The sequence below is a fragment of the Dendrobates tinctorius genome, unplaced genomic scaffold, assembly GCF_039654945.1.
Source record: "Dendrobates tinctorius isolate UK_male_01 unplaced genomic scaffold, ASM3965494v1 ptg000181l, whole genome shotgun sequence".
Classification (NCBI taxonomy): domain Eukaryota; kingdom Metazoa; phylum Chordata; class Amphibia; order Anura; family Dendrobatidae; genus Dendrobates; species Dendrobates tinctorius.
In genome coordinates, this window is record NW_027361848.1 from 7,665,881 (window position 1) to 7,691,139 (window position 25,259).

General features: G+C 48.0%; 1 protein-coding gene and 1 long non-coding RNA gene across 3 annotated transcripts in view; one reads left to right on the plus strand and one right to left on the minus strand.

Annotated features, from left to right (window-relative positions):
• The window catches only part of THBS2 (thrombospondin 2), a 1,059,287-nt gene that overhangs the window by 210,428 nt on the left and 823,600 nt on the right, over nt 1-25,259 (plus strand). For both annotated transcript variants that reach the window (XM_073551863.1, XM_073551862.1), the window contains exon 2: nt 5,768-5,843. In XM_073551863.1, the coding sequence (XP_073407964.1) occupies nt 5,777-5,843 (67 nt within the window). In that variant the 5' untranslated portion in view covers nt 5,768-5,776. The remainder of the gene's footprint in view (nt 1-5,767; nt 5,844-25,259) is intronic.
• LOC141054953 (uncharacterized) lies at nt 235-16,991 on the minus strand. Its single transcript, XR_012221445.1, has 3 exons — nt 16,570-16,991; nt 1,495-1,586; nt 235-1,275 (listed from the first exon to the last, which is right to left on the minus strand). It is a non-coding gene; the product is annotated as an uncharacterized lncRNA (long non-coding RNA).

Consider the following 25,259-nt stretch of genomic DNA (forward strand, 5'->3'; position numbering starts at 1 on the left):
AGTATGTAGATAGGGGCAAAATTGTTTGGTGAATTGGAACACGCAGGGTTAAAATTTTGCCTCACAACATAGCTTAGGATGCTCTCGGGGTCCAGACGTGTGACTGTGCCAAATTTTGTGGCTGTAGCTGCGACGGTGCGGATGCCTATCCCGGACATACACACATTACACACACACATACATACACACATACTGTACATACACACTTTGAGCTTTATATATTAGATTCATCAGTCCACAAGGTATACATTTAATTGTTTGTGTTTGTAACGTTTCGGTCACTATCCAGACCTTCTTCAGACTATGTATAAGTAATATAATAGAAAATAAACAGTCGAAAATATACAGACATAAGTAACTTTTCACAACTGGTAATACATCAATTAAAGCAAAATAGCCCCAAAAGCAGAGAGAAAGTTAGGCTAACTATAGTGTCAAGTACCACAGGTGCCATTCATGTATACAGTAGCGGGATATATGTCCCAAATTCAATGTTCCACATAAAAATGGCTTACAGAAAATCACAATATTCCAAAAATCACAACATTCAAAAAAAATTCTTTATCATGTAAATAGAGAATATTGGCACTCTCAGTATAAAGATAATCCAAATGATTACATGCATAGTTACATATTGAGGTAGGATCCCTTTAAAAAGGGGAAAAAACTAAGAATATGACGCAGTTATATATCACAGTCATGTATCACATAAAGGAGTATTGGAGGGGTATGGTGAAGACTTAATGTAGCTATATTTAAACAATGCCATACAGATTTGATGGAAAAGTGAAAATAACTAAGTGATGAATAGGACAATACAAATCTTACCAATGTAAGCGCTTGGACAGACTGTGTGAATTACTCAAACGCGAGGGCTGATGAGCAATCAGAAGGCAGTGATGCTAGCAAGAACTAGCTTACCACATTTAGCAGTAGATCCCGCTTCGGGTGAAAGGCGAGCGCTGCAAGGAGTATGCCAACAGGCTGTGAACAGAGGCGCTAATCCCATGTGTGCCAGGTCAGGTTTAAATAACCAGAATGATGTGTGTGCTCCAGCGCACACGTGCAGACAGGAGGAAATGAGTCGGGCAAGATGGACGCCAGCCGGAAAGAAAAGGTGGAACACATGGTGGATTGCAACCGGAAGTGCCTTGTCTAATATGATCGCAACCGGACGTTGTCAGTGAAGCGCATAGTGGAAATCACAGCAGTTTTGCTGGGAAGACCCATAGAATGTATATTATTACAGGCAGCACGGTGTTCAATGGCAGTGTACTGTAATGAATAAAACACATAATTATATCATAAATGTGAGCAATATACGTGAAACATAGGAAAGAATAGAAGCAATAAGTGAAAAAAAAATTGGAAAAAATTAAAAATTAAAATTAAAAAAGGGGGGAGGGAATAGAAAAAAGATAAAAAATAAAAGATAAAAATAATACTGGGAAAAAATTTACAGAAAAAAAACATATAAAAAAAAAATATACTTACCAAAATAAATGAAAGTTGCATAAAAAAACTTTTTTAAAAAGAAAACTACTCATACCCCTCCAAGAAATTCTTTTCTACCTTGATTGTTGTTGCTGTTGAAGATAACAGAGAAAATTAACTTTCTAGAAAAAAAATATATACATGAAATTAGAATAAACTGACAATATCATATTCTCTATTTAACCCCTTGGGTTCCAAGGTTTGTAGTGAATGGATCCAAAAGGCCTCCCTGAGTTTTAGAAATTTCACCTGGCTACCTCCTCTCCTACTCATATGGACTTGCTCAAGTACCAGGAACCTTAATTGAGCTATAGTATGCCCCGCTACATAAAAATGGTTCGGGACGGGTAAATTATGTCGTCCACACCGTATGTCTGATTTATGATGGTATATCCTATCCTTAGGGCCCCGTCACACATAGCGATCTCGCTAGCGAAATCGCTGCTGAGTCACAAGTTTTGTGATGCAACAGCGATCTCACCAGCGAGATCGCTGTGTGTGACACCTATCAGCGACCGGCCCCCCCTGCTGGTATCGCTGATCGCTGTTGGAAAGCCCTGGACATTTCTTTGATCGCTGGTTTCCCGCTGGCCAGCATGCATCGCTGCGTGTGACAGGCAGGAGACCAGCGATCACCTGGTAACTAAGGTAAACGCAGGATTTCTAAACACCGGGCGGTGCTTAGAAACCCGATGTGTACCTTAGTTACCAGTGCACTGATGCAGGGAGCTGGTAACTAAGGTACACATCAGGTTTCTAAGGGACGGACGTCCCTTAGAAACCCGATGTGTACCTTAGTTATCACCGCGCTGGCAACTAAAGTACACAGCGACGCCGCGCGCTCGGCGTCGCTGGTGCTGATCGCTGGTGAAGCTGTCTATTTGACAGCTCACCAGCGATCATGTAGCGACTCACCAGCGATCCTGACACGTTGATGTCATTGTCGGGATCGCTGGTGAGTCGCTATGTGTGACGGGGCCCTTAAAGGGAACCTGTCACCCCCCAGGGCGTTTTTAAGTAAAAGAGCCACCTTCAGCAGAACTAAAGCTGCATTCTCTGAAGGTGGCTCTTCTGTTTCTGACCCCTAGTAACACAGAAATATTGACTTTTATAAATAGGTCCTCATACCTGTAATGCATCCCATAGGTATGGTGTGTCCCCCTGTATCAGTTGTCTGCCAGCCATCCTTCATGCCTCTGTGGTGTGTCTGGGTGCCGCCTCCTCCTGTTTAGTATGCCTGTGCTGTGATAACTCTAGCTGCAGCTTCCCCCATCCCCCTCCTCTTTCTTTTTCCTCTCTCAGCACACAAGCAGGTCACTGGCAGGTCAGCTCATTGGACGCTGCTTGCTGAGGGGTCAGAAACAGAATAGCCACCTTCACAGAATGCAGTCTTAGTGCTTCTGAAGGTGGCTTTTTTACTTAAAAAATGCCCTGAGGGGGTGACAGGTTCCCTTTAATGCTCTGGGTCGTCTCTCCTACATAAATTTTACTGCACGGGCATTTTATAGCATAAACTACAAATTTTGAGTCACAGGTGTAGAAGCTCTTATTAGGCATATCTACACCTGTTTGTTGATGTGAGATGGAGGGCCCCTTCAGAACATTGGCACACTGAGCACTTTGTAGGCACGGAAAGGTGCCACTTTTTTTGTGTCTGCAGAAATCACTGTCTAGGAACCCTTAATGTGGAACCAATGTCCGCTCAGACAATTTTGTTCCTCAGATTGTTCGGTCACCTAAAACATGGCATGAAGGGTACTTGAAACTCAGGAACTTGCAGAAAACTATTTTGAAGGATAGGCCAGTGTTTACGAATTTTTCTATGTAGTCTATACATGAAGGGATAGAAGGTGTGGACGAAAGGGATCCTAGGGCATGAAGACAATTTGTAATTGGAACGACTACCTTCCCGGCAGTTCTTCAGTAAATGACCGGGATAACCCCTCTCCGCAAATTTCTCTTCCATGCTGTCTAGGCGCTGGGAACCTTTTACAGGATCACTAACAATTCTCTTAACCCTCTCAAATTGAGAGATAGGAATTGACCTTTTTACTGCCACAGGGTGACAACTCTGATATAGAAGTGAATTACTGCAATCAGTCTCTTTTGTAAATAGATCCACTGACAGATGACCTAACGTGTCCCGAATTACAGTGGTGTCAAAATAACTAATTTCCATTGGGTGACTATTTAGAGTCACACATAGCGACTTACCAGCGATCCCGACAGCGATATCAATGTGTCAGGATAGCTGGTAAGTCGCTATGTGACCAGCGATTAGCACAGCGACGCCGCGCGCGCAGCATCGCTGTGTTCGTTAGCGCTGATGCCATGGATTCATGTAAAAAATAGAATTAAAATAAAAAATATTGTTATTCTCACCTTCCGACGTCCCGCGCAGCATTCCCGCCTCTCTCCACGCTCCGGTCCCAGTAATCCTTTGTGAGAATTACCGCGATGACGTCCGTTCTCGCGGGATCGCAAAGTCTCGCGGTCATTCTTGCAAAGGATTACTGGGACTGGAGCGTGGAGAGAGGCGGGAATGCTGCGCGGGACGCCAGAAGGTGAGAATAACAATATTTTTTATTTTTTTTATTATTTTACAGCTGATCGCTGGTCTCCCGCCTGTCACACGCAGCGATGCGTGCTGGTCAGCGGGAGATCAGCTACGAAAAAAATGTCCAGAGGTTTCTTGCAGCGATCAGCGATACCGGCAGGAGGGCCGGTCGCTGATCGCTGTCAAACACAGCGATCTCGCTGGTGAGATCATTGTTGTGTCACAAACTCAGTGTCTTCTCTACCAGCTGCATCATTGTTCTCCCTCACCCTCATCCTTGTTCAATCCCACCACCTCTGTGTCCTCTCCCCATTGTATTACTTTAAAAAGACAAAGCACCACCACTCACCTCTCCATCAGTTTCCCTGCAGCATTGTCGCTGCCAGCTGCTCTCTCTGACACAGGTGCTCCCTGCTTGCTGACGTCATCAAGCCGCACGTAACTGGAAGAAGAAAGCGCTGGGCAGGAAGCAGAGGATGAATCGCTCCCTGCACACTGCACTTGAAGTCATTCTGGCCAGGGCCGGCGTCAGCACCCGGCGTACCTGGTTAAGTTCTGGGTCCTGAGCAGGCTACTCGCTGTCGGGGACATCGAAGCGTTATGGGGGTCCGATGCCTGCTTGTTCCGGGCCCCAGTCTTGCAATACTCATCTCTCCCTGTTCCACTGCTGCGGCATCTTCCGCATCCTCTCAGGTCAGAGGGCGCAATGATATCAGTACTGTGCGCCCTCTGCTCTGAACAGTCACAGTGCAGTGAGCCGGAAGACGCCGACTCTGAGGAGTCCGGAGCAGAGCAGCCACCAGTGAGGAGAGGTGAGTATTTCTTTTTTTTTAATGTTTGAAGCACCTTATGGGGGCAATTATATATGGAGCATCTTATGGTTCCAATTACAAATGGAGCCCTTTATATATGGAGCATTTAATGGGGCTAATTACGTATTGAGCAGTATATGAGGCCCATTATATATGAAGCCTCTTATGAGGCCCATTATATATGGAGCATCTTATGAGGCTCATCATATATAGAGCATCTTATGGGGCCTATTATATATGGAGCATTATGTGGGGCCCATTCTGTTTGGAGCAATATATTGGACTCATTATACTGTGTGGAGCAATATATGGTGCTCATTATTCTGTATGGTGCCATATATGGAGCTCATTATTCTGTAATAATAAAAGAAGAAGTGATCCAGCTGAGTGCTCTGGTGATTTATTGAGTGCTGTTCAGACAACAGAACGTTGTTATCGCGTTTCTGGCTAGACGCCCTTAATCATAACCATTATTCTGTATGGAGTATTATATAGGGTCCATTATTCTGTATGGAGCAATATATGGGCTCATTATTCTGTATGGAGCACTATGTGGTGCCCATAATACTGTATGGAGGACTATACTGTCTGGTTTCTGAGCTATTGATTAGATTTGCTACTTGTCTGTAGCATATCCACGGTGTATAAACTTGGCTAAAGTGGAGTAACAAGTGCCTCATAATTTCGGCACAGTTCACCGACTATTTTATGCTAGTTTCCTAGTGATATTTTGTTCTGTATAATAAAGAGCTAAAATCCACCATGTCAAATTTATTTTAATGTTTGAAGATCTGATTGTTCATACTTCCTGCAGCTCTACAGAAAACTCTAAATTGTTATGTTTTTAAAAGAAATAAAATTCTGATAAGAATAGTACCGTATTCAATTCTTTCTTTTTTTCTAGATAGGAGCTATGCTGAAACGAAGCTTGGTGTGGTTGCCCATTTTTTTTACTTTCTGTGCTTCAATTCATGCTCAAGGTAAGCTCTTTAGGTCAACGTGGATCAGATTGATTTGAAGTAAGTTTTTGGGGTATAATAACATGTAAAGATGAATGTACAACTAGTGGCTTTGCAGTGTGACCAGGACTGTATGTCAAGAACACATTTTTGAAGTAGAAAAACAGTCATTAAAACAGTGAATCCTTGGTGATTTATGAAAACTGTTGTCCTCTGTTTGGCAAAACTGTCACACAGCTCCCATGTGTAAATATACAGTATATACGGTACTTAAGTAGTTGTCTCCACAGCCAATTTTCTTTTACATTTGCATTTTCCCTCCTTTTCTTCCAAGAACCCTTTTTTTTTTTTTACATAACCATGTGAAATTGTTTTGGTTTTTTTTTAGCTAGGACGACCTGTAGTTTGGAATGTCGCCTTTAATTTTGCCGTACAATGTACTGAAAATCAAGAAAACATTTTCAAATGGCATGAGATGAAATGGTGAAAAAAATGCAATTCCACTTTTCTTTTTAACAAAATTCATTGTATGGTAAAAATAACCAAGAAAAAACATTTTCCGAGTCAGTATGATTAATCTGATGCCAAACTTGCCAGGATTTTTTTCTTAAGTAGTGAAAAAAATTCAGATATTTTTTGTTTCACTATTTCCAGAGATCTGTAAAAGTTTTCAATTTTCCAAAAGTGGAGCTGGTTTGGGAGTGTTTTGCTCCTTGAGCTGATGTTTTTTTTGTTAATATTTTGGAGTACACACAATGTTTTGATTGCTTTTTATTGCATTTTTTTGGGTAGAGTGATTGAAAAACCACAATTATGACATTTTATTTTTTTTCTTTATGGTGTTTAGCATGAAGGTTAAATACTGTATTTTTCGGACTGTAAGACGCACCAAATCATAATACGCCCCCCAAATTTTCAGAATGAAAATAGGGAAAAAATGAATTTATCAAATGGTGGTCCATCTTACAGTCCGAATTCAGCTTACCTGGGGAAGGATCAGCAGCGCTGGTGGAGCGGGGTCAAAGGAGATGTTCAGTGGTCGGCCGATATGACTCCCATCCCAGGCTGGTGCGGCAGGTTTGGCGGTGGTGCTCGGGGCTCCACAGGCATCTTGTGAAAGCCCCAGAGGCCCCACATATCCATTGCTGCAATGACGTGGCCTTCGGGAAATCCCATCACAGGCTGGTGCGGCAGGTGCGACAGGTTCAGTGCTGGTGCTCTGTGGTGCGGGTGGCTCTGCCAGCATCTTGTGAAAGGCCGGAGGCCCCGAATATCCATTGCTGCGATGTGGTGGCCTCGTGGAAAATTGCCGCCGGGCACAGCACATGCTCAGATTGAGATTTCGGCAACAAGATATCATCCCGAAATATCTAGATGAGATCTCGGGAAAAGACCTCGTTGCCGAGATCTCAATCTGAGCATGCGCTGCCCCCGGCAGCAAATGTCCCTGAGCCCACTGCATCGCAGCAATGGATGTGCAGGACCTCCGGGCTTTCACAAAATGCCGGCGGAGCTCCGCTGCACCACATAGCACCACCACCGCACCTGCTGCACCAGCCACAACAGCCTGGGAAGGGAGTGTGATCATTGCCCAGCAGCGTCAGACTGGGACTGCCGCAGAATCGCCCGACTCCTGCTGCTGCCAGAGTATTTGTAAGTACAGGGTGGGCCATTTATATGGATACATCTGGGTGGGCCATTTATATGGATAAACCTAAATTAAATGGGAATGGTTGTTAATATCAACTTCCTGTTTGAGGCACATTCGTATGTGGGAGGGGCAAAACTTTTCAAGATGGGTGGTGACCATGGCGGCCATTTTGAAGTTGGCCATTTTGGATTCCAACTTTATAAATGGCCCACCCAGGTGTATCCATATTAGGCTGCATTCACACGTTCAGGTGTTTTCGAGTTTTCACGGCGGTTTTTACCGTGTGATTTTGCCACGAAAATGCAAAAAAACAGCATCCCATGCAGTCCTATGAGATTCCGCAATGCTGTGCTAATGCTGCGGATTTTCCTGAGGCGGAATCGCATCGCGGAAAAATCCGCAGCATGCTCATTAATTTGCGGAATCGCGGCGATTCTGCACCCATAGGATTGCATTGTTCTACTTACTTTCCGCATGTGGCTGTGCCCACAATGCGAAATGTAAGCAGAACATTTGCGGATGGTACCCATAGTCCGGAGGAGAGGAGACAGTCCTCCGGGCTCTGGGTACCATATCCCTGTAAAAAATAGAATTAAAATAAAAAAATCGGGTTCAGCGATACACGCAACAGCTCCCATTCCCAGTGATGCATTGCAATGACCTTTGCTGACGTCGCGTCTCGCGATGCTGTAGCGGTCTCGCAAGACCGCAACGTCATCAAAGGTCATTGCCGCAATGCATCACTGGGAACGGGATCTGCCAGAGCATCGCGATGATCGGGAACACTGCGCGGGATGTCGGAAGGTAAGAATAACCCGATTTTTTTATTTTTTTTAAATTATTTTTAACATTAGGTCTTTTTACTACTGATGCAGCATAGGCAGCCTCAATAGTAAAAAGTTGGTCACACTAGTCAAACACTATGTTTGACGAGTGTGACCAACCAGTCAATCAGTTCTCCAAGCGATGCTACAGATCGCTTGGAAAAGGCTAGCATTCTGCAAGCTAATTACACTTGCAAATCGCTAGTTTTTCCGCAGGAAAATCGCGGGAATTTAAAATGCGATTTTCCCATGGAATGGAATTCCGGAATTCTAGTGATAACTTCCGCGGGAATTCCGCTACGTGTGAACCCAGCCTAAATGGCCCACCTTGTAGATTCAGAGAAAAAAGCCAAAATGTGGTAATACAAACAGTAAATATAAGTCTAGATCTCACCAAAAATGTATGTAATATACAGCATAACATAGTAACATAGTAACATACAGTAGTTATTAAGGGTGAAGGAAGACTTTAAGTCCATCTAGTTCAACCCATATCCTATCCTAACCTGCCCTAACATGTTGATCCAGAGGAAGGCAAAAAAAAAAACATGTGGCAAACAGTAAGCTTCACATTGGGGAAAAAAATTCCTTCCCAACTCCACATACGGCAATCAGACTAGCTCCCTGGATCAACGCAATATCAAGGAAACTAGTGTATATATCCTGTAATATACTTTTCAAGAAAGGCATTCAGACCCTTCTTAAATTTTAGTAGGGAATCACTCATTACAACATCATATGACAGCAGGGGCTGGCTGGCACTTTTCAGCCTGGGGGACAATCATAAGGCAGTGGCCCTCGAGTTGCGCTGGCCCTCCTTTTCCTTGCTTATCTCTGCTCATTGCATTAAAGCAGCAGAGATAACAGGCTTTAAAACTAGGCTGGTACATAGATATGGAAACAGTAAGGAGCTTGCTGCATAGATATGGGAGCAGAATCAAGCTTACTCCAGAGATATGGGAGTAGAATCAAGCTTACTCCAGAGATATGGGAGCAGAACAGAGCTTACTACAGAGATATGGGAGCAGAACGGAGCTAACTCCAGAGATATGGGAGCAAAACAGAGCTTACTCCAAAGATATGGGAGCAGAACGGAGCTTACCCCAGAGATCTGGGAGCAGAACCGAGCTTACTCCAGAGATATGGGAGCAGAACTGAGCTTACTACAAAGATATGGGAGCAGGACCGAGCTTATTCCAGAGATACGCATCAGAATGGAGAATACTCCAGAGATATGGGAGCAGAAAGGAGCTTACTCCAGAGATATGGGAGCAGAACAGAGCTTACTCCAGAGATATGGGAGCAGAACAGAGCTTTCTCCAGAGATTTGGGAGCTGAACCGAGCTTACTCCAGAGATATGGGAGCAGAACAGAGCTTACTCCACAGATATGGGAACAGAACAGAGCTTACTCCAAAGATTTGGGAGCAGAACGGAGCTTACTCCAGAGACATGGGAGCAGAATCAAGCTTACTACAGAATTATGGGAGCAGAGCAGAGCTTACTCCAGAGATATGGGAGCAGAACTGAGCTTACTACAAAGATATGGGAGCAGAACCAAGCTTACTCCAAAGTACGGCTCAGTACGGAGAATACTCCAGAGATATGGGAGCAGAAAGGAACTTACTACAGAGATATGAGCACAAAACCGAGCTTACTACAGAGATGTGAGAGCAGAACCGAGCTTACTACAGCGGTATGGGAGCAGAATCTAGCTTACTACAAAGATAAGTGAGCAGAACTGAGCTTATTACAGAGATTTGGAGCAGAACTGAGCTTACCCCAGAAATATGGGAGCAGAGCAGAGCTGATGGCCCCAGTTCCCACCATAAATATAGTGCGATGGCCCCAGTTTCCCATATATAGTATGATGGCCCCAGTTCTCCCCACATATCTATTATGATGGCTCCAGTTCTCCCCACATACAGTGCCTACAAGTAGTATTCAACCCCCTGGAGATTTAGCAGGTTTGATAAGATGCAAATAAGTTAGAGCCTTCAAACTTCACACAAGAGCAGGATTTATTAACAGATGCATAAATCTTGCAAACCAAAAAGTTATGTTGCTCAGTTAAATTTTAATAAATGTTAAACATAAAAGTGTGGGTCAGTTATTATTCAACCCCTAGGTTTAATATTTTGTGGAATAACCCTTGTTTGCAATTACAGCTAATAATCGTCTTTTATAAGACCTGATCAGGCCGGCACAGGTCTCTGGAGTTATCTTGGCCCACTCCTCCATGCAGATCTTCTCCGAGTTATCTAGGTTCTTTGGATGTCTCATGTGGACTTTAATCTTGAGCTCCTTCCACAAGTTTTCAATTGGGTTAAGGTCAGGAGACTGACTAGGCCACTCCAACACCTTGATTTTTTCCCTCTTGAACCAGGCCTTGGTTTTCTTGGCTGTGTGCTTTGGGTCGTTGTCTTGTTGGAAGATGAAATGACGACCCATCTTAAGATCCTTGATGGAGGAGCGGAGGTTCTTGGCCAAAATCTCCAGGTAGGCCGTGCTATCCATCTTCCCATGGATGCGGACCAGATGGCCAGGCCCCTTGGCTGAGAAACAGCCCCACAGCATGATGCTGCCACCACTATGCTTGACTGTAGGGATGGTATTCTTGGGGTCGTATGCAGTGCCATCCAGTCTCCAAACGTCACGTGTGTGGTTGGCACCAAAGATCTCGATCTTGGTCTCATCAGACCAGAGAACCTTGAACTAGTCTGTCTCAGAGTCCTCCAAGTGATCATGAGCAAACTGTAGACGAGCCTTGACATGACGCTTTGAAAGTAAAGGTACCTTACGGGCTCGTCTGGAACGGAGACCATTGCGGTGGAGTACGTTACTTATGGTATTGACTGAAACCAATGTCCCCACTGCCATGAGATCTTCCCGGAGCTCCTTCCTTGTTGTCCTTGGGTTAGCCTTGACTCTTCGGACAAGCCTGGCCTCGGCACGGGAGGAAACTTTCAAAGGCTGTCCAGGCCGTGGAAGGCTAACAGTAGTTCCATAAGCCTTCCACTTCCGGATGATGCTCCTAACAGTGGAGACAGGTAGGCCCAACTCCTTGGAAAGGGTTTTGTACCCCTTGCCAGCCTTGTGACCCTCCACGATCTTGTCTCTGATGGCCTTGGAATGCTACTTTGTCTTTCCCATGTTGACCATGTAGGAGTGCTGTTCACAAGTTTGGGGAGGGTCTTAAATAGTCAGAAAAGGCTGGAAAAAGAGATAATTAATCCAAACATGTGAAGCTCATTGTTCTTTGTGCCTGAAATACTTCTTAATACTTTAGGGGAACCAAACAGAATTCTGGTGGTTTGAGGGGTTGAATAATAAATGACCCTCTGAATAAACTTTTCACAATTTAAAAAAAAATTAAACAAAGAAATAACATTCTTTTTTGCTGCAGTGCATTTCACACTTCCAGGCTGATCTACAGTCCAAATGTCACAATGCCAAGTTAATTCCGAATGTGTAAACCTGCTAAATCTGCAGGGGGTTGAATACTACTTGTAGGCACTGTATATATATACTGTATATTATGACGGCCCCAGTTCTCCTCACATATATATATATAGTATGATGGCCCCAGTTCTCCCCATATATATAGTATGACGGTCCCAGTTATCCCCATATATATAGCATAATAGCCCCAGTTCTCCCATATATATAGTAGGATGGCCCCAGTTCTCCATATTAAAAATAATGAAGTTTATACTCACCTCATCCTGATTCCCGGCATTGCAGCCTCCATTTTCTCTTCCGGTCCGCAGAGCGGCATGAGACATGCCTGCGTGAGCACACTGAAGTCTCTGGAAGCTGCGGTCTGCAGCTTATGAGACAGACCAGGGCTTCCACTAGGAATTTCGGGGCCCCATACTGGCAAAATTTTTGGGTTCCCTTGAGACTCCACAGTCCCACCACCCATTCTTGGAAAAATTCAACTTCACCACCACATCCTCACCGATCAGATATTAACAGTTCCCATCAAACACCAGATCAGATTCATATCCAGCAGCTTTTGTTCTGGCCAAAATAATTTTTAAGCTGATACCATGACACGGTAGACTCTTTCAGCCAGGCCCTACTCTACTCTAAACTATTAAAAATAAATATATATTTAGGTATTTTTCTTTAACGGAATGAGTTACATACATTTACATTTTTTTTAAACAACCATTAATACCACATACAAGGGACAAAAATTGTCACTGTGACGACTCCTGGAGTGGACCCTCTGGGTCGTGACACCAACCCTCCCAGGGCGAGCTGACCTAGTGAAGACCACCCCCTATACAGGGAGTGTCAGGGGCAAGCCCCAGGGGGTGAGGCACCACGACTGCTGGCAACAGGCGGCCGGCTCACAGGAGACACGAGTGGGTGAGAGTGTCTGCAGGAACGTGTAAAGTGTGGACACGGAAACACGTGGTATACAGAGACTTCGTTCGTCCGGGTGTGAGTGAAGCAGGAAGCGTGCAAGGAGCACGTCAGAGCACTGAGTCAGGCAGCAGGTGTGCCAGGAGGTGTAACAGAGTAAGAGACTGAGTACAGGATCAGAGTGTGTGCCCGGAGGCACAACTGAGTATAAGACAGAGCACGGAATCAGAGTGTGTGCCAGGAGGCACGACTGAGTATAAGACAGAGTACAGGGTAAGAGCGTGTGCCAGGAGGCACAACCGAGTATGAGACAGAGTACAGTGTCAGAGCATGTGCCAGGAGGCACAACCGAGTACGAGACAGAACACAGGGTCAGAGCGTGTGCCAGGAGGCACAACCAAGTACAAAGCAGAGTGCAGATTCAGAGCGTGTGCCAAGAGGCCCAACAGAGTGCAAGGCAGAGGACCTGAGTACAGCGCACAGCCAGGCAGGGACACGGCAGACCAAGCCAGGAAGCACAGCAATAATCAGGCACCTCCCCTAGGGGGAGGTCGTCTGATATAGCACATGACTACTACTGGTTCCGGGTCAGGAACTAGCCAGAAAGCACATGACCACTACAGGTTCCTGGTCAGGTCCTCCATTACCATAGAGAGGACCGAGCCTTATACAGCACTGACAGGAGCGCGCAAGCGCAAACGTGACATGTAGGAGGAGGCCCGGGGACGAGAGCTGCGCGTGCGCACCCTACGGGACCCCCGGAGTGACCGCAGCTCCGGAAGAGATGACGTCGGGACCGAGGTCCCGCCCCCAGGTGAGCACGGAGTGACAGTCACACCATGACCAGACCACATAGTGACCGAATAATACCACATACAAGGAACAAATACCACCACACCTTGGCCAGACCAAATATTACCACCACATAGTGACCGAATAGTGACCACATAGCCACTGACATAGTGTCAGTGTACAGGTAACGCAGTGATCACCACTGCCAGTGACATTATACACAGGAGCTCTGTATATAGTATACAGTGTATAGTGTCAGTGTACAGGTAATACACTGACTCAGCAGTGACGTCTCTAGCTGAAGGCCTTCATGTTTGCTTTTTTTTTCATCCAGAACAGACTACCATCACTTCTTCCAGCCAGGACTTGTGTCTGCATAAAATAACACAGTTACCTAGAGCACCACTTCCAGAGCACATTCCCCTCTTTTTCCCTTTCTTCTACACTACACATCTGAATACAGACGTGCACCCACAATCATATTATTGGTTATTATGCAACCCACCATTCGAAATATAAATTATAATCCACCACTGTGCACCCACTAACTATAAATGCCACTTTCCCCATTTAATATATAAATTAATTAGCACCTGTACTCTTTCCCCGAATTCATTACCAGGCACTTCATCCTCAACGCCCCCCACTATGTACCTCCCGCTCTAACCCTAACCCCGATTCATTATATTTTTATATGCCCCTCCTGCCTCAATTCATTGTCATATCTTTCTCTCCCACCCTCTATTCATTATCAACTGCTCTACCCCACATTCAATATATCACTTACTCACCCACTCTCAAAATTCATTATTTGTTCTCCTCATAGATCACCATTTGCTCTCCTCACCCCCACCTTCAATTAAATTGCTGTGCCCCATCCCTCACACTGAATTCATAATTTGCAGTCCCCCACTTTAATTTGAAGTCCCCTTACTTCATCCATTGCAGTCCCCTATCACCCCCTCACTTCATCTGCAGTGCCCCTTCAACATTTACAGCCCCCTATACCCCTTCCATTTCATCATGTGCAGTCACCCCTCAGACACACTTCATCATGTGCAGTCCCCCTTATCCCCCACTTCATCATGTGCAGTCCTCCTTATCCCCCCCACTTCATGTTCAGTCCCCCTTATCCCCCCCACTTCATCATGTGCAGTCACCCTTACCCTCCACTCCATCATGTGCAGTCACCCTTACCCTCCACTCCATCATGTGCAGTCCCCCTTACCCCCACTTCATCATGTGCAGTCCCCCTTACCCCCACTTCATCATGTGCAGCCCCACTCCCCCCTCTTCACCATGTGCAATCCCCCTTACCCCCAGTCATCAAGTGCAGCCCCACTCCATCATATACAGCCCCACTCACCCCCTCCATCAAGTACAGCCCCACTAACCCCCCTCCATCATGTACAGCCCCACTCACCCCCCTCCATCAAGTACAGTCCCATTCACCCCCTTCATCATGTACAGCCCCACTCACCCCCCTCCATCATGTACAGCCCCACTCACCCCCCTCCATCATGTACAGCCCCACTCACCCCCCTCCATCATGTACAGCCCCACTCACCCCCCTCCATCATGTACAGCCCCACTCCCCCCTCCATCATGTACAGCCCCACTCACCCACTCCATCATGTACAACCCCACTAACCTCCCTTCATCATGTACAACCCCACTAACCTCCCTTCATCATGTACAGCCCCACTCACCCCCTACATCATGTACAGCCCCACTAACCTCCCTTCATCATGTACAGCCCCACTCCCCACCTCCATCATGTACAGCCCCACTCCCCACCTCCATCATGTACAGCCCCACTAACCCACCTCCATCATGTACAGCCCCACTCCCCACCTCCATCATGTACAGCCCCACTCACCCCCCTCCATCATGTACAGCCCCACTCCCCCCTCCATCATGTACAGCCCCACTCCCCCCTCCATCATGTACAGCCCCACTCCCCCCTCCATCATGTACAGCCCCACTCACCCCCCTCCATCATGTACAGCCCCACTAACCTCCCTTCATCATGTACAGCCCCACTAACTCCCTCCATCATGTACAGCCCCACTAACTCCCTCCATCATGTACAGCCCCACTCCCCACCTCCATCATGTACAGCCCCATTCCTCCTCCATCATGTACAGCCCCACTCACCCCCCTCCATCATGTACAGCCCCACTCACCCCCCTCCATCATGTACAGCCCCACTCCCCCCTCCATCATGTACAGCCCCACTCACCCACTCCATCATGTACAACCCCACTCCCCCTTCATCATGTACAACCCCACTCACCCCTACATCATGTACAGCCCCACTAACCTCCCTTCATCATGTACAGCCCCACTAACTCCCTCCATCATGTACAGCCCCACTGCCCCTCCATCATGTACAGACCCATTCCTCCTCCATCATGTACAGCCCCACTCACCCCCCTCCATCATGTACAACCCCACTCCCCCCACTCCATCATGTACCGCTCCACTCCCCCCTTCATCATGTACAGCCCCACTCCCCCCTTCATCATGTACAGCTCCACTCCATCATGTACAGCCCCACTCCCCCCTTCATCATGTACAGCCCCACCCCCCCTCCATCATGTACAGTACCACTCACCCCTCCATCATGTACAGCCCCACTCCCCCCCTCCATCATGTACAGCCCCACTCACCCCCTCCATGATGTACAGCCCCACTCCCCCCCTCCATGATGTACAGCCCCACTCCCCCCTCCATCATGTACAGCCCCACTCCCCCACTCCATCATGTACCGCTCCACTCCCCCTTCATCATGTACAGCCCCACTTCCAAATTTCATCATATACAGCCCCACTCCCCCTCCATCATGTACAGCCCCACTCCCCCCACTCCATCATGTACCGCTCCACTCCCCCTTCGTCAGGTACAGCCCCACTCCCCCCACTCCATCATGTACAGCCCCACTCACCACCTTCATTATGTGCAGCCCCCACAGCCCTGAGTGACAGCATTACTGCACTTGTAATGGGGAGAGCTCCAGTATTGCTGACAATATGGCATAATACACCCTCTTACCACCCAGGATGAAGAAGCCCACAAAGGAGGTGAGCAGACAGGAAGGTGCCCACCTGCAAGCAGTGCAGGAACTCCATGGCCCCAGGCAGCACAATTTACAGCAGAAGGCATCCAGCAGCTTGAGACGCTGAAGAGTGGAGCTGTCATACTCCTCCTCCAGGAAGCGGCTGCAGGTGCAGGAGCAGAGCCGGGAAGCTATCAGGCAGGCAGGAATGCGTATGCCCCCCGGGCCGGTGCCCAAGCAGCTGCACAGGGCCGCTGGAGGACCAGCAATGATTTTAATACATAGCGCACCTGTAGTGCGCGGTCACGTCATCCCGCCCAACATGCAGGCTGCCTGGCTGCAGCAGTATGTGATGAGCAGGCCCAGGCTGGCAATAGGCTGAAGGTAAATCGGGCCACTGCGGCCCCTTTAAATCTTTCTGCAGCCGCAGGCCGGGCACAGCCAGGGAGCTGTAGAGAGAAGTTGCAGGGATAGCTTCCCGGCTCTGCTCCTGCACCTGCAGCCGCTTCCTGGAGGAGGAGTATGACAGCTCCACTCCTCAGCGTCTCAAGCTGCTGGATGCCTTCTGCTGTAAATTCTGCTGCCTGGGGCCATGGAGTTCCTGCAATGCTTGCAGATGGGCACCTTTCCATGATTCATGTCCTGACCTTCCTGTCTGCTTCACCTCCTGTGTAGGCTTCTTCATCCTGGGTGGTAAGAGGGTGTATTATGCCATATTGCCAGCGATCATAGGCATCACTGCAGCTCTCGCAAATACAGGTGCAGTAATGCTGTCACTCAAGACTGTGGGGGCTGCACATGATGAAGGTGGTGAGTGGGGCTGCACATGATGAAGGTGGTGAGTGGGGCTGCACATGATGAAGGTGGTGAGTGGGGCTGTACATGATGGAGTGGGGGGAGTGAGGCTGTACATGACGAAGGGGGGAGTGGAGCGGTACATGATGGAGTGGGGGGAGTGGGGCTGTACATGATGGAGGGGGAGTGGGGCTGTATATGATGAAGGGAGGAGTGGGGCTGTACATGATGAAGGGGAAGTGGAGCGGTACATGATGGAAGGGGGGAGTGGGGCTGTACATGATGGAGGGGGTGAGTGGGGCTGTACATGATGGAGGGGGGAGTGGGGCTGTACATAATGGAGGGGGGGAGTGGGACTGTACATGATTGAGGGGGTGAGTGGGGCTGCACATGATGGAGTGGGGGGAATAGGGCCGCACATGATGAAGGTGGTGAGAGGGGCTGTACATGATGGAGTGGGGGGAGTGGGGCTGTACATGACGAAGGGGGGAGTGGAGCGGTACATGATGGAGTGGGGGGAGTGGGGCTGTACATGATGGAGGGGGAGTGGGGCTGTACATGATGAAGGGGTGGAGTGGGGCTGTACATGATGGAGGGGGGGAGTGGTTCTGTACGTGATGGAGGGGGTGAGTGGGGCTGAACGTGATGGAGGGGGAGTGGGGCTGTACATGATGGAGGGGGGGAGTGGGGCTGTACATGATGGAGGGGAGGAGTGGGTCTGTACATGATGGGGGGGAGTGGGGCTGTAATTATGAAGGGGGGAGTGGGGCTGTACATGATGGAGGGGGAGTGGGGCTGTACATGATGGAGGGGGTGAGTGGTGCTGTACATGATGGAGGGGGGAGTGGGGCTGTACATAATGGAGGGGGAGTGGGGCTCTACATGATGGAGGGGGTGAGTGGCGCTGTACATGATGGAGGGGTGAGTGGGGCTGTACATGATGTAGTGGGACTGTACATGATGGAGGAGGGAAATGGGGATGTACATGATGGAGTGGGAAGTGGGGCTGTACATGATGGAGGAGGGGAGTGGGGCTGTACATGATGGAGGGGGTGAGTGGGGCTGTACATGATGGAGGGGGTGATAGGGGCTGTACATGATGGAGGGGGGAGTGGTGCTGTACATGATGGAGGGGGGTGGGGTGGGGCTGTACATGATGAAGGGGGAGTTGGGTTGAACATGATGGAGTGGGTGAGTGGGCCTGTACATGATGGAGGGGGTGAGTGGGGCTGTACATGATGGAGGGGTGAGTGGGGCTGTACATGATGGAGGGGGGTGAGTGCAGCTATACATGATGAAGGGGGAGTTGGGTTGTACATGATGGAGTGGGTAAGTGGGGCTGTACATGATGGAGAGGGGTAGTGGGGCTGTACATGATGAAGGGGGTGAGTGGGGCTGTACGTGATTGAGGGTGGAGTAGAGCTGTACATGATGGCGGGGGAATGGGGCTGTACATGATGAAGGGGTGAGTGGGGCTGTACTTGATGGAGGGAGGTGAGTGGGGCTGTACATTATGGAGGGGGAGTGGGGCTGTATATGATGGAGGGGTTTAGTGGGGCTGTACTTGATGGAGGGGGTGAGTGGGGCTGTACATGATGGAGGGGGTGAGTGGGGCTGTACATGATGGAGAGGGGAGTGGGGCTGTACATGATGGAGGAGGGGAGTGGGGCTGTACATGATGAAGGGGGAGTTGGGTTGTACATGATGGAGTGGGTAAGTGGGGCTGTACATGATGGAGAGGGGGAGTGGGGCTGTACATGATGAAGGGGGTGAGTGGGGCTGTACGTGATGGATGGTGGAGTAGAGCTGTACATGATGGCGGGGGAATGGGGCTGTACATGATGAAGGGGTGAGTGGGGCTGTACTTGATGGAGGGAGGTGAGTGGGGCTGTACATTATGGAGGGGTTTAGTGGGGCTGTATATGATGGAGGGGTTTAGTGGGGCTGTACTTGATGGAGGGGGTGAGTGGGGCTGTACATGATGGAGAGGGGAGTGGGGCTGTACATGATGGAGGGGGTGAGTGGGGCTGTACATGATGAAGGGGGAGTTGGGTTGTACATGATGGAGTGGGTAAGTGGGGCTGTACATGATGGAGAGGGGGAGTGGGGCTGTACATGATGAAGGGGGTGAGTGGGGCTGTACGTGATGGAGGGTGGAGTAGAGCTGTACATGATGGCGGGGGAATGGGGCTGTACATGATGAAGGGGTGAGTGGGGCTGTACATGATGGAGGGGGGCGATTGGGGCTGTACATGGTGGAGGGGGGAGTAGTGGTGTACATGATGGAGGAGGGTGAGTGGGGCTGTACATGATGGAGGGGGTTAGTGGGGCTGTACATGATGAATGGAGGTTAGTGGGTCTGTAAATAATGTAGGTGGTGAGTGGGGCTGTACATGATGGAATGGGTGAGTGGGGCTGTACATGATGAAGGGGGTGAGTGGGGCTGTACATGATGAAGGGGGGAGTAGGGCTGTACATGATGGAGGGGGAATGGGGCTGTACATGTCATGATCTGCTGAGTTCATGGGATCAGGTAGTTTAGAGGTTAATCTGGACAGCCTCACTCTGAGATTCTGGGAGGCTTTTAATACCCTCATTGTGGGCTCACTCCTTGTCGCTTATACTCAGACCCTTGGCCGAGTGTGTGACCCTGGTATGCTTTGTGACTGTGATACTTTATGCTTGCTTAGTTTTGATCTGGTTCTGTCCCTGTTACGAGTTCTGCCTGTTCCTTTTGTACTACTCTGCTATTCCCATGTATGACTCTTTTGCCTTGGACCTCACTACTCTCTGACTGCCTCCCTTGTACTGCGTTGCTATCTCTGTGTATGATTCATTGCTTACGTTTTGACTTTTCTCTGCTTGTCTCTCTCTGGTACCGCGCCACCCTCCCCGTATATGACCCCCGCTTGTCTGACCTGAGTTTCCCTAGCCTTTACTCCAGGATTCCTGTAATAGAACCCTATAGCCCTCTCATGCAGTAGGACGCTAAGCCATGCCCCCTGAGGTCACATGATCGTAGGTCCTTGTACTGCTAAACTACTTTCAGTGTCGCAGGTCCTGTTGTCTGAACTTTCCCTGCAGTATCGGACCCTGGGTCCTCCCGTAGTCTGGGTGAGTTACCCTGTTCAGCCGCGGCAGTCCGCCGGTGCTGACAGGACCCTGGTAGTACATGATGGAGGGGGGTGAGTGGGGCTGTACTTGATGGAGGGGGGTGAGTGGGGCTGTATATGATGGAGGGGGGTTAGTGGGGCTTTATATGATTGAGAGGGGTTAGTGGGGCTGTACTTGATGGAGGGGGTGAGTGGGGCTGTACATGATGGAGGGGGGGAGTGGGGCTGTGCATGATGGAGGGGGTTAGTGGGGCTGTACATGATGAATGAAGGTTAGTGGGGCTGTACATAATGTAGGGGGAGTGGGGCTGTACATGATGGAGTGGGTGAGTGGGACTGTACATGATGGAGTGGGTGAGTGGGGCTGTACATGATGGAGGGGTGAGTGGGGCTGTACATGATGAAGGGGGTGAGTGGGGCTGTACAAGATGGAGGGGGGGAGTAGGGCTGTACATGATGGAGGGGGAATGGGGCTGTACATGAAGGGGTGAGTGGGGCTGTACTTGATGAAGGGGGGTGAGTGGGGCTGTACATGATGGAGGGGGAGTGGGGCTGTATATGATGGAGGGGGGTTAGTGGGGCTGTACAAGATGGAGGGGGGGAGTAGGGCTGTACATGATGGAGGGGGAATGGGGCTGTACATGATGAAGGGGTGAGTGGGGCTGTACTTGATGAAGGGGGGTGAGTGGGGCTGTACATGATGGAGGGGGAGTGGGGCTGTATATGATGGAGGGGGGTTAGTGGGGCTGTACTTGATGGAGGGGGTGAGTGGGGCTGTACATGATGGAAGGGGTGAGTGGAGCTTTACATGATGGAGCGGGGCTGCACTTGATGACTGGGGATAAGGGGGATTGCTCATGATGAAGTGGGGGAGTGGGGCTGCATATGATGAACTGAGGGGTAAGGGGGACTGCACATTGTGAAGTGGGGGGAGTGGGGCTGTATAAAGAGAAAAAAAAGTAATTCAGCTCACCCTTGTGATGATATCCTCACAGCCATGAGAAGTTTGATCCGAGCAAGGAAACGTCTCTGCTTGACGTCAGGTACTTGAGTATGAAGAAAAAGGTATCCAGCTCAGGAAATAAAATCACAAATCTTTATTTGAACAAATTTAAAAAGTAAGCTGCTTTGTTGAACCAGTACATACTGGGGGAAGGAATGTCTGAAAAAACTGGACGCATTTTGAACACGTGTAGTGCTCTTAGTCCTCAGTTTCACAATGAGCAGTCTTGCAAAAGTTAAAATACGCCCCAAACAGGTGGGGAATAAAATTAAAAGTGATTGCTACAAAAAGAAAAAAAAAACACAAAAAAAGTTTTTTAACACTTTGAATGACATGACAAGAAATACACACAGTGCAATTTGAGTTGCAAAAATACATGATATATACAAATAATATAAATAATAATTAGTATTGCAACATAATTTCTCTCTTCAAATTCAGACCCAAAGGTACCCGAGGATCCAAATATTCCAGCACATCTTCTTACTTAAAAACTGAATCTTTATTGAGAAATCTTCATTAAAAATCCAAAAGCAGGATACAGGTTAAAAAACGATGGTGAAGACAGGCATTTACGCGTTTCGACTCGACAGAGTCTTAGTCATAATGACCACATACTAAAAATTCCCAACCATATATCCTGCACTAGGAACTGAAGACAAATCAGTATACACCTGATGAATTAACTCAATGTGAACTGCTAGTAAACCCAAAAGATCATGTGCTTGCAAAGAGTACCATCAAACCATCTATATGTAAAAGCGACTACCCAGTAAATATTATAAACACATGAGACCCAAACAACAAAACAATAAAAAAAAAAAAAAAATTCTTATCAATATAAAAAAGCTCAGATCATTTTTCAAATTTAAACCATCAGGAGTTCTTGTCTGCAGAAAACACACGCTCGCTCCGTAAACGTTTATCGGAGCATATTTATAATGCTCAAAATCATAGTACACGTACTCCCTCCGGTGCATCTCGACATTTTTTGCAAATGCACGGGGGTGATGTATCTAATCTAAAAGTTATGGCCATTGATAAACCAAATTTAAAATTCAGAGGAGGTAATATAACATATGAATTACGAAAATGTGAGGCAAAGTGGATTCTGTGTTTGCAGACAAGAACGGGGTCAAACCGCATCAAAAATGCTTAAAAGAAGTATCCCATTCATTTACATGCATTTTGGCCTTTTTTTTGTCAATGGATGCGTTTTTTACCGCTAAGGAAACGCTTAGCGGTAAAAAACGCAGCATATTCATTAATTTCCGCTTAGGTCCGCGTTTTTGGCTATTTCCTATAGTCCAAAAGACGCGCGGAAAAAACGCATCAAACGCGCGTTTTTTCCGCAAAAAAACTCGCAAAAATCGTGGCAAAAACGCGTGTTTTCTGGAAAGGAGAGTCCGTTTCCTGAGCGTTTTAAAAACGCTACATGGGCACATCTAATGTACATGCTGAGCACTCTTTTATATATACAACATGATCTGAGTTGCAATTGAGGAAACGTTTTTTTAGAACGTGAACATGTTTTAGACCGGGCTCACACTAGAGAGGAATACGGACGAGTGTGAGGCGTTAAAAGCACGCATTACACATGGACAAATGATTCTCTATGGGTCAGCTCCTAACAGCCGTATAATTCTCGCCCGTATTCTACGGACTGTGCCAATCGCAGCATGCTGCGATTGTCAGCGTACTACTCCCGTAGTACGCCAATGCAAGTCTATGGGTGCGCAGAAAATACGGATTACACACGGACCACACATGTGACTTGCGAGAAATACGCAGGTCTTTTGGCTGGTGACAGGAAATGGGCCAATCCATCATCAGGAAGCTTAGACATGCAAATGAGCTCAAAAAGCGCTCCAGACATCCAGGAAGTATGCCTCCACGGAGTACATCAGCGTCATGGCGCCATATTTTCTGAATGTGGACATGTTGATTGTGTTAGTGCAGGAGCGGCCAGAACTCTGGGACCAACGTGATGCCCATTATGCCAACTGGGCAAGAAAGGAGGCATCATGGAGGCACATATGTCGCCAGATGTTCCATGATTTTGGTGATCGCCCACGTGAGGAGCAGCAGCAACTGAGTAAGTACAACCCAAAAACTGTTTAAAAATACCTCACATCAAAAAATGCATATAGAATCACCCCCCCCTTCCTGTACTTGTACTTTTTTCCTCATGAGGCGGGTAGATTTTGATGTGACCCATGGTTTTACACTGCCATCATTTGGCACAGGCCACAAGCTCCTCATCCTCCTAGCCGACCAAGTTATTAAGTGTAGTTACTTCATACCTGAACTATTGTGACCCTGTGTATCTGGCCTGGATGGCCCAATTAGATATGCCTCCCTGGGTAGAAAGCACACCCCAGAAGGCCACATGCCTAGGCTACCGGTAGCAAATTTGACCTATCAAATATGTGAAATTGAGAATATTTCCTGTCACATTGCAGTGGAAGATGTGATGAGACGCTGGCGCAGCATCCGCGACCAATACAGGTGGGAACGTCAGCAGCGGTCCAGGAGTGGTGATGCAGGCCACCTAAAGAGGAAATACATATATTATGACCGCCTCTCCTTCCTCGCCCCTATTCTGGATCTGAGACCGTAAGTAGATACCTCACACCACATTACACAGATATTTTACAGGGCCAAAAATATTGATTTATTTTTGTCTCTGTTCTATTTCATAACTGAACTCAGTCCAACCTTATGGAGAGAGGAACTGGCTCAGATACAGAGCCCATCATTGATCCTGTAGGGGATGAGGTGGCTGGCCCATCTTCTCCCCCTACAAGAAGCATGGGTGAAGAATCCTCTCAGGAAAACCCATTGCCTGCGCCACAAATCCCACCACCAGGACCACATCCACAACCAGGACCGTCTGCTGCTGCCCCATCAGCCATACAGGAGGAGCAGGGCAACATGCGCAGCAGCCCAACTGCCCAGATCCGGGGCTCCCCACAGCCTGCTGGACCATTCCGGCGAGGAAGAAGAAGGCGCCATATCCCTTCCCAAGATACCCGTACCAATGTGGACACAGGAGTCCTCAACTATCTGTCTAGAGTGAATAATGATGATGGCGAGGAGGCATACGCACGCAGCCTGGCCCTTTATCTTCGTGCCCTTTCCAGTGAGGCTCCGTATTCGAGGATGTTTTCAGATCCTGCTTGATGCAAGCACACACCCAAATACCCCATATGAGTTATTTGAATATCTGGAGAGGTGGCAGCTTTCACCAAGAAATCTAATGCGCCTTAGACCACCCACACACATGCTTGCTCAAGCAGGCTCTGAGGATCCTCAAATACGTGGGCCTACACACCACCCCCTTCCTGCCCCTACCCAACCTTTCCAACAGCAGCCACATATGTCTGCCTCTAGCCAACCTCACCAATATGGCCACTTTTTCCCACCCAGTGATGGAGGCTAGTCCCAACCTGGTTGGGGACGACTTGGCTATATTGGTGGGTATGACACACGGGCCTACCCGACCCAACAAGATGCCCCTGTTCATTATCACTCTGGGGAGTACCAAGCCCAGTCCCAGGAGGCAGTAGACTACCCACATCATGGGCAACAGTATGCCCCCACACAGGGTGATGGGCAAGTTGGGCAAAGTAGCCAGCAGCAAACACAGGCTGGTCTTCCGCCTTCTCCTCCCCCAACATACCAACATTTATAATATTTCTATTTTTTTATTGCCTAATGTTATTTTTGTTGTTTTCTATGTGTGAAACTTTTATTGTCACACAATGTTGACATCTGCAAAAAGGCCAATTTGGCCCATTGCCACATTTCTCATATGGCAAGAATATG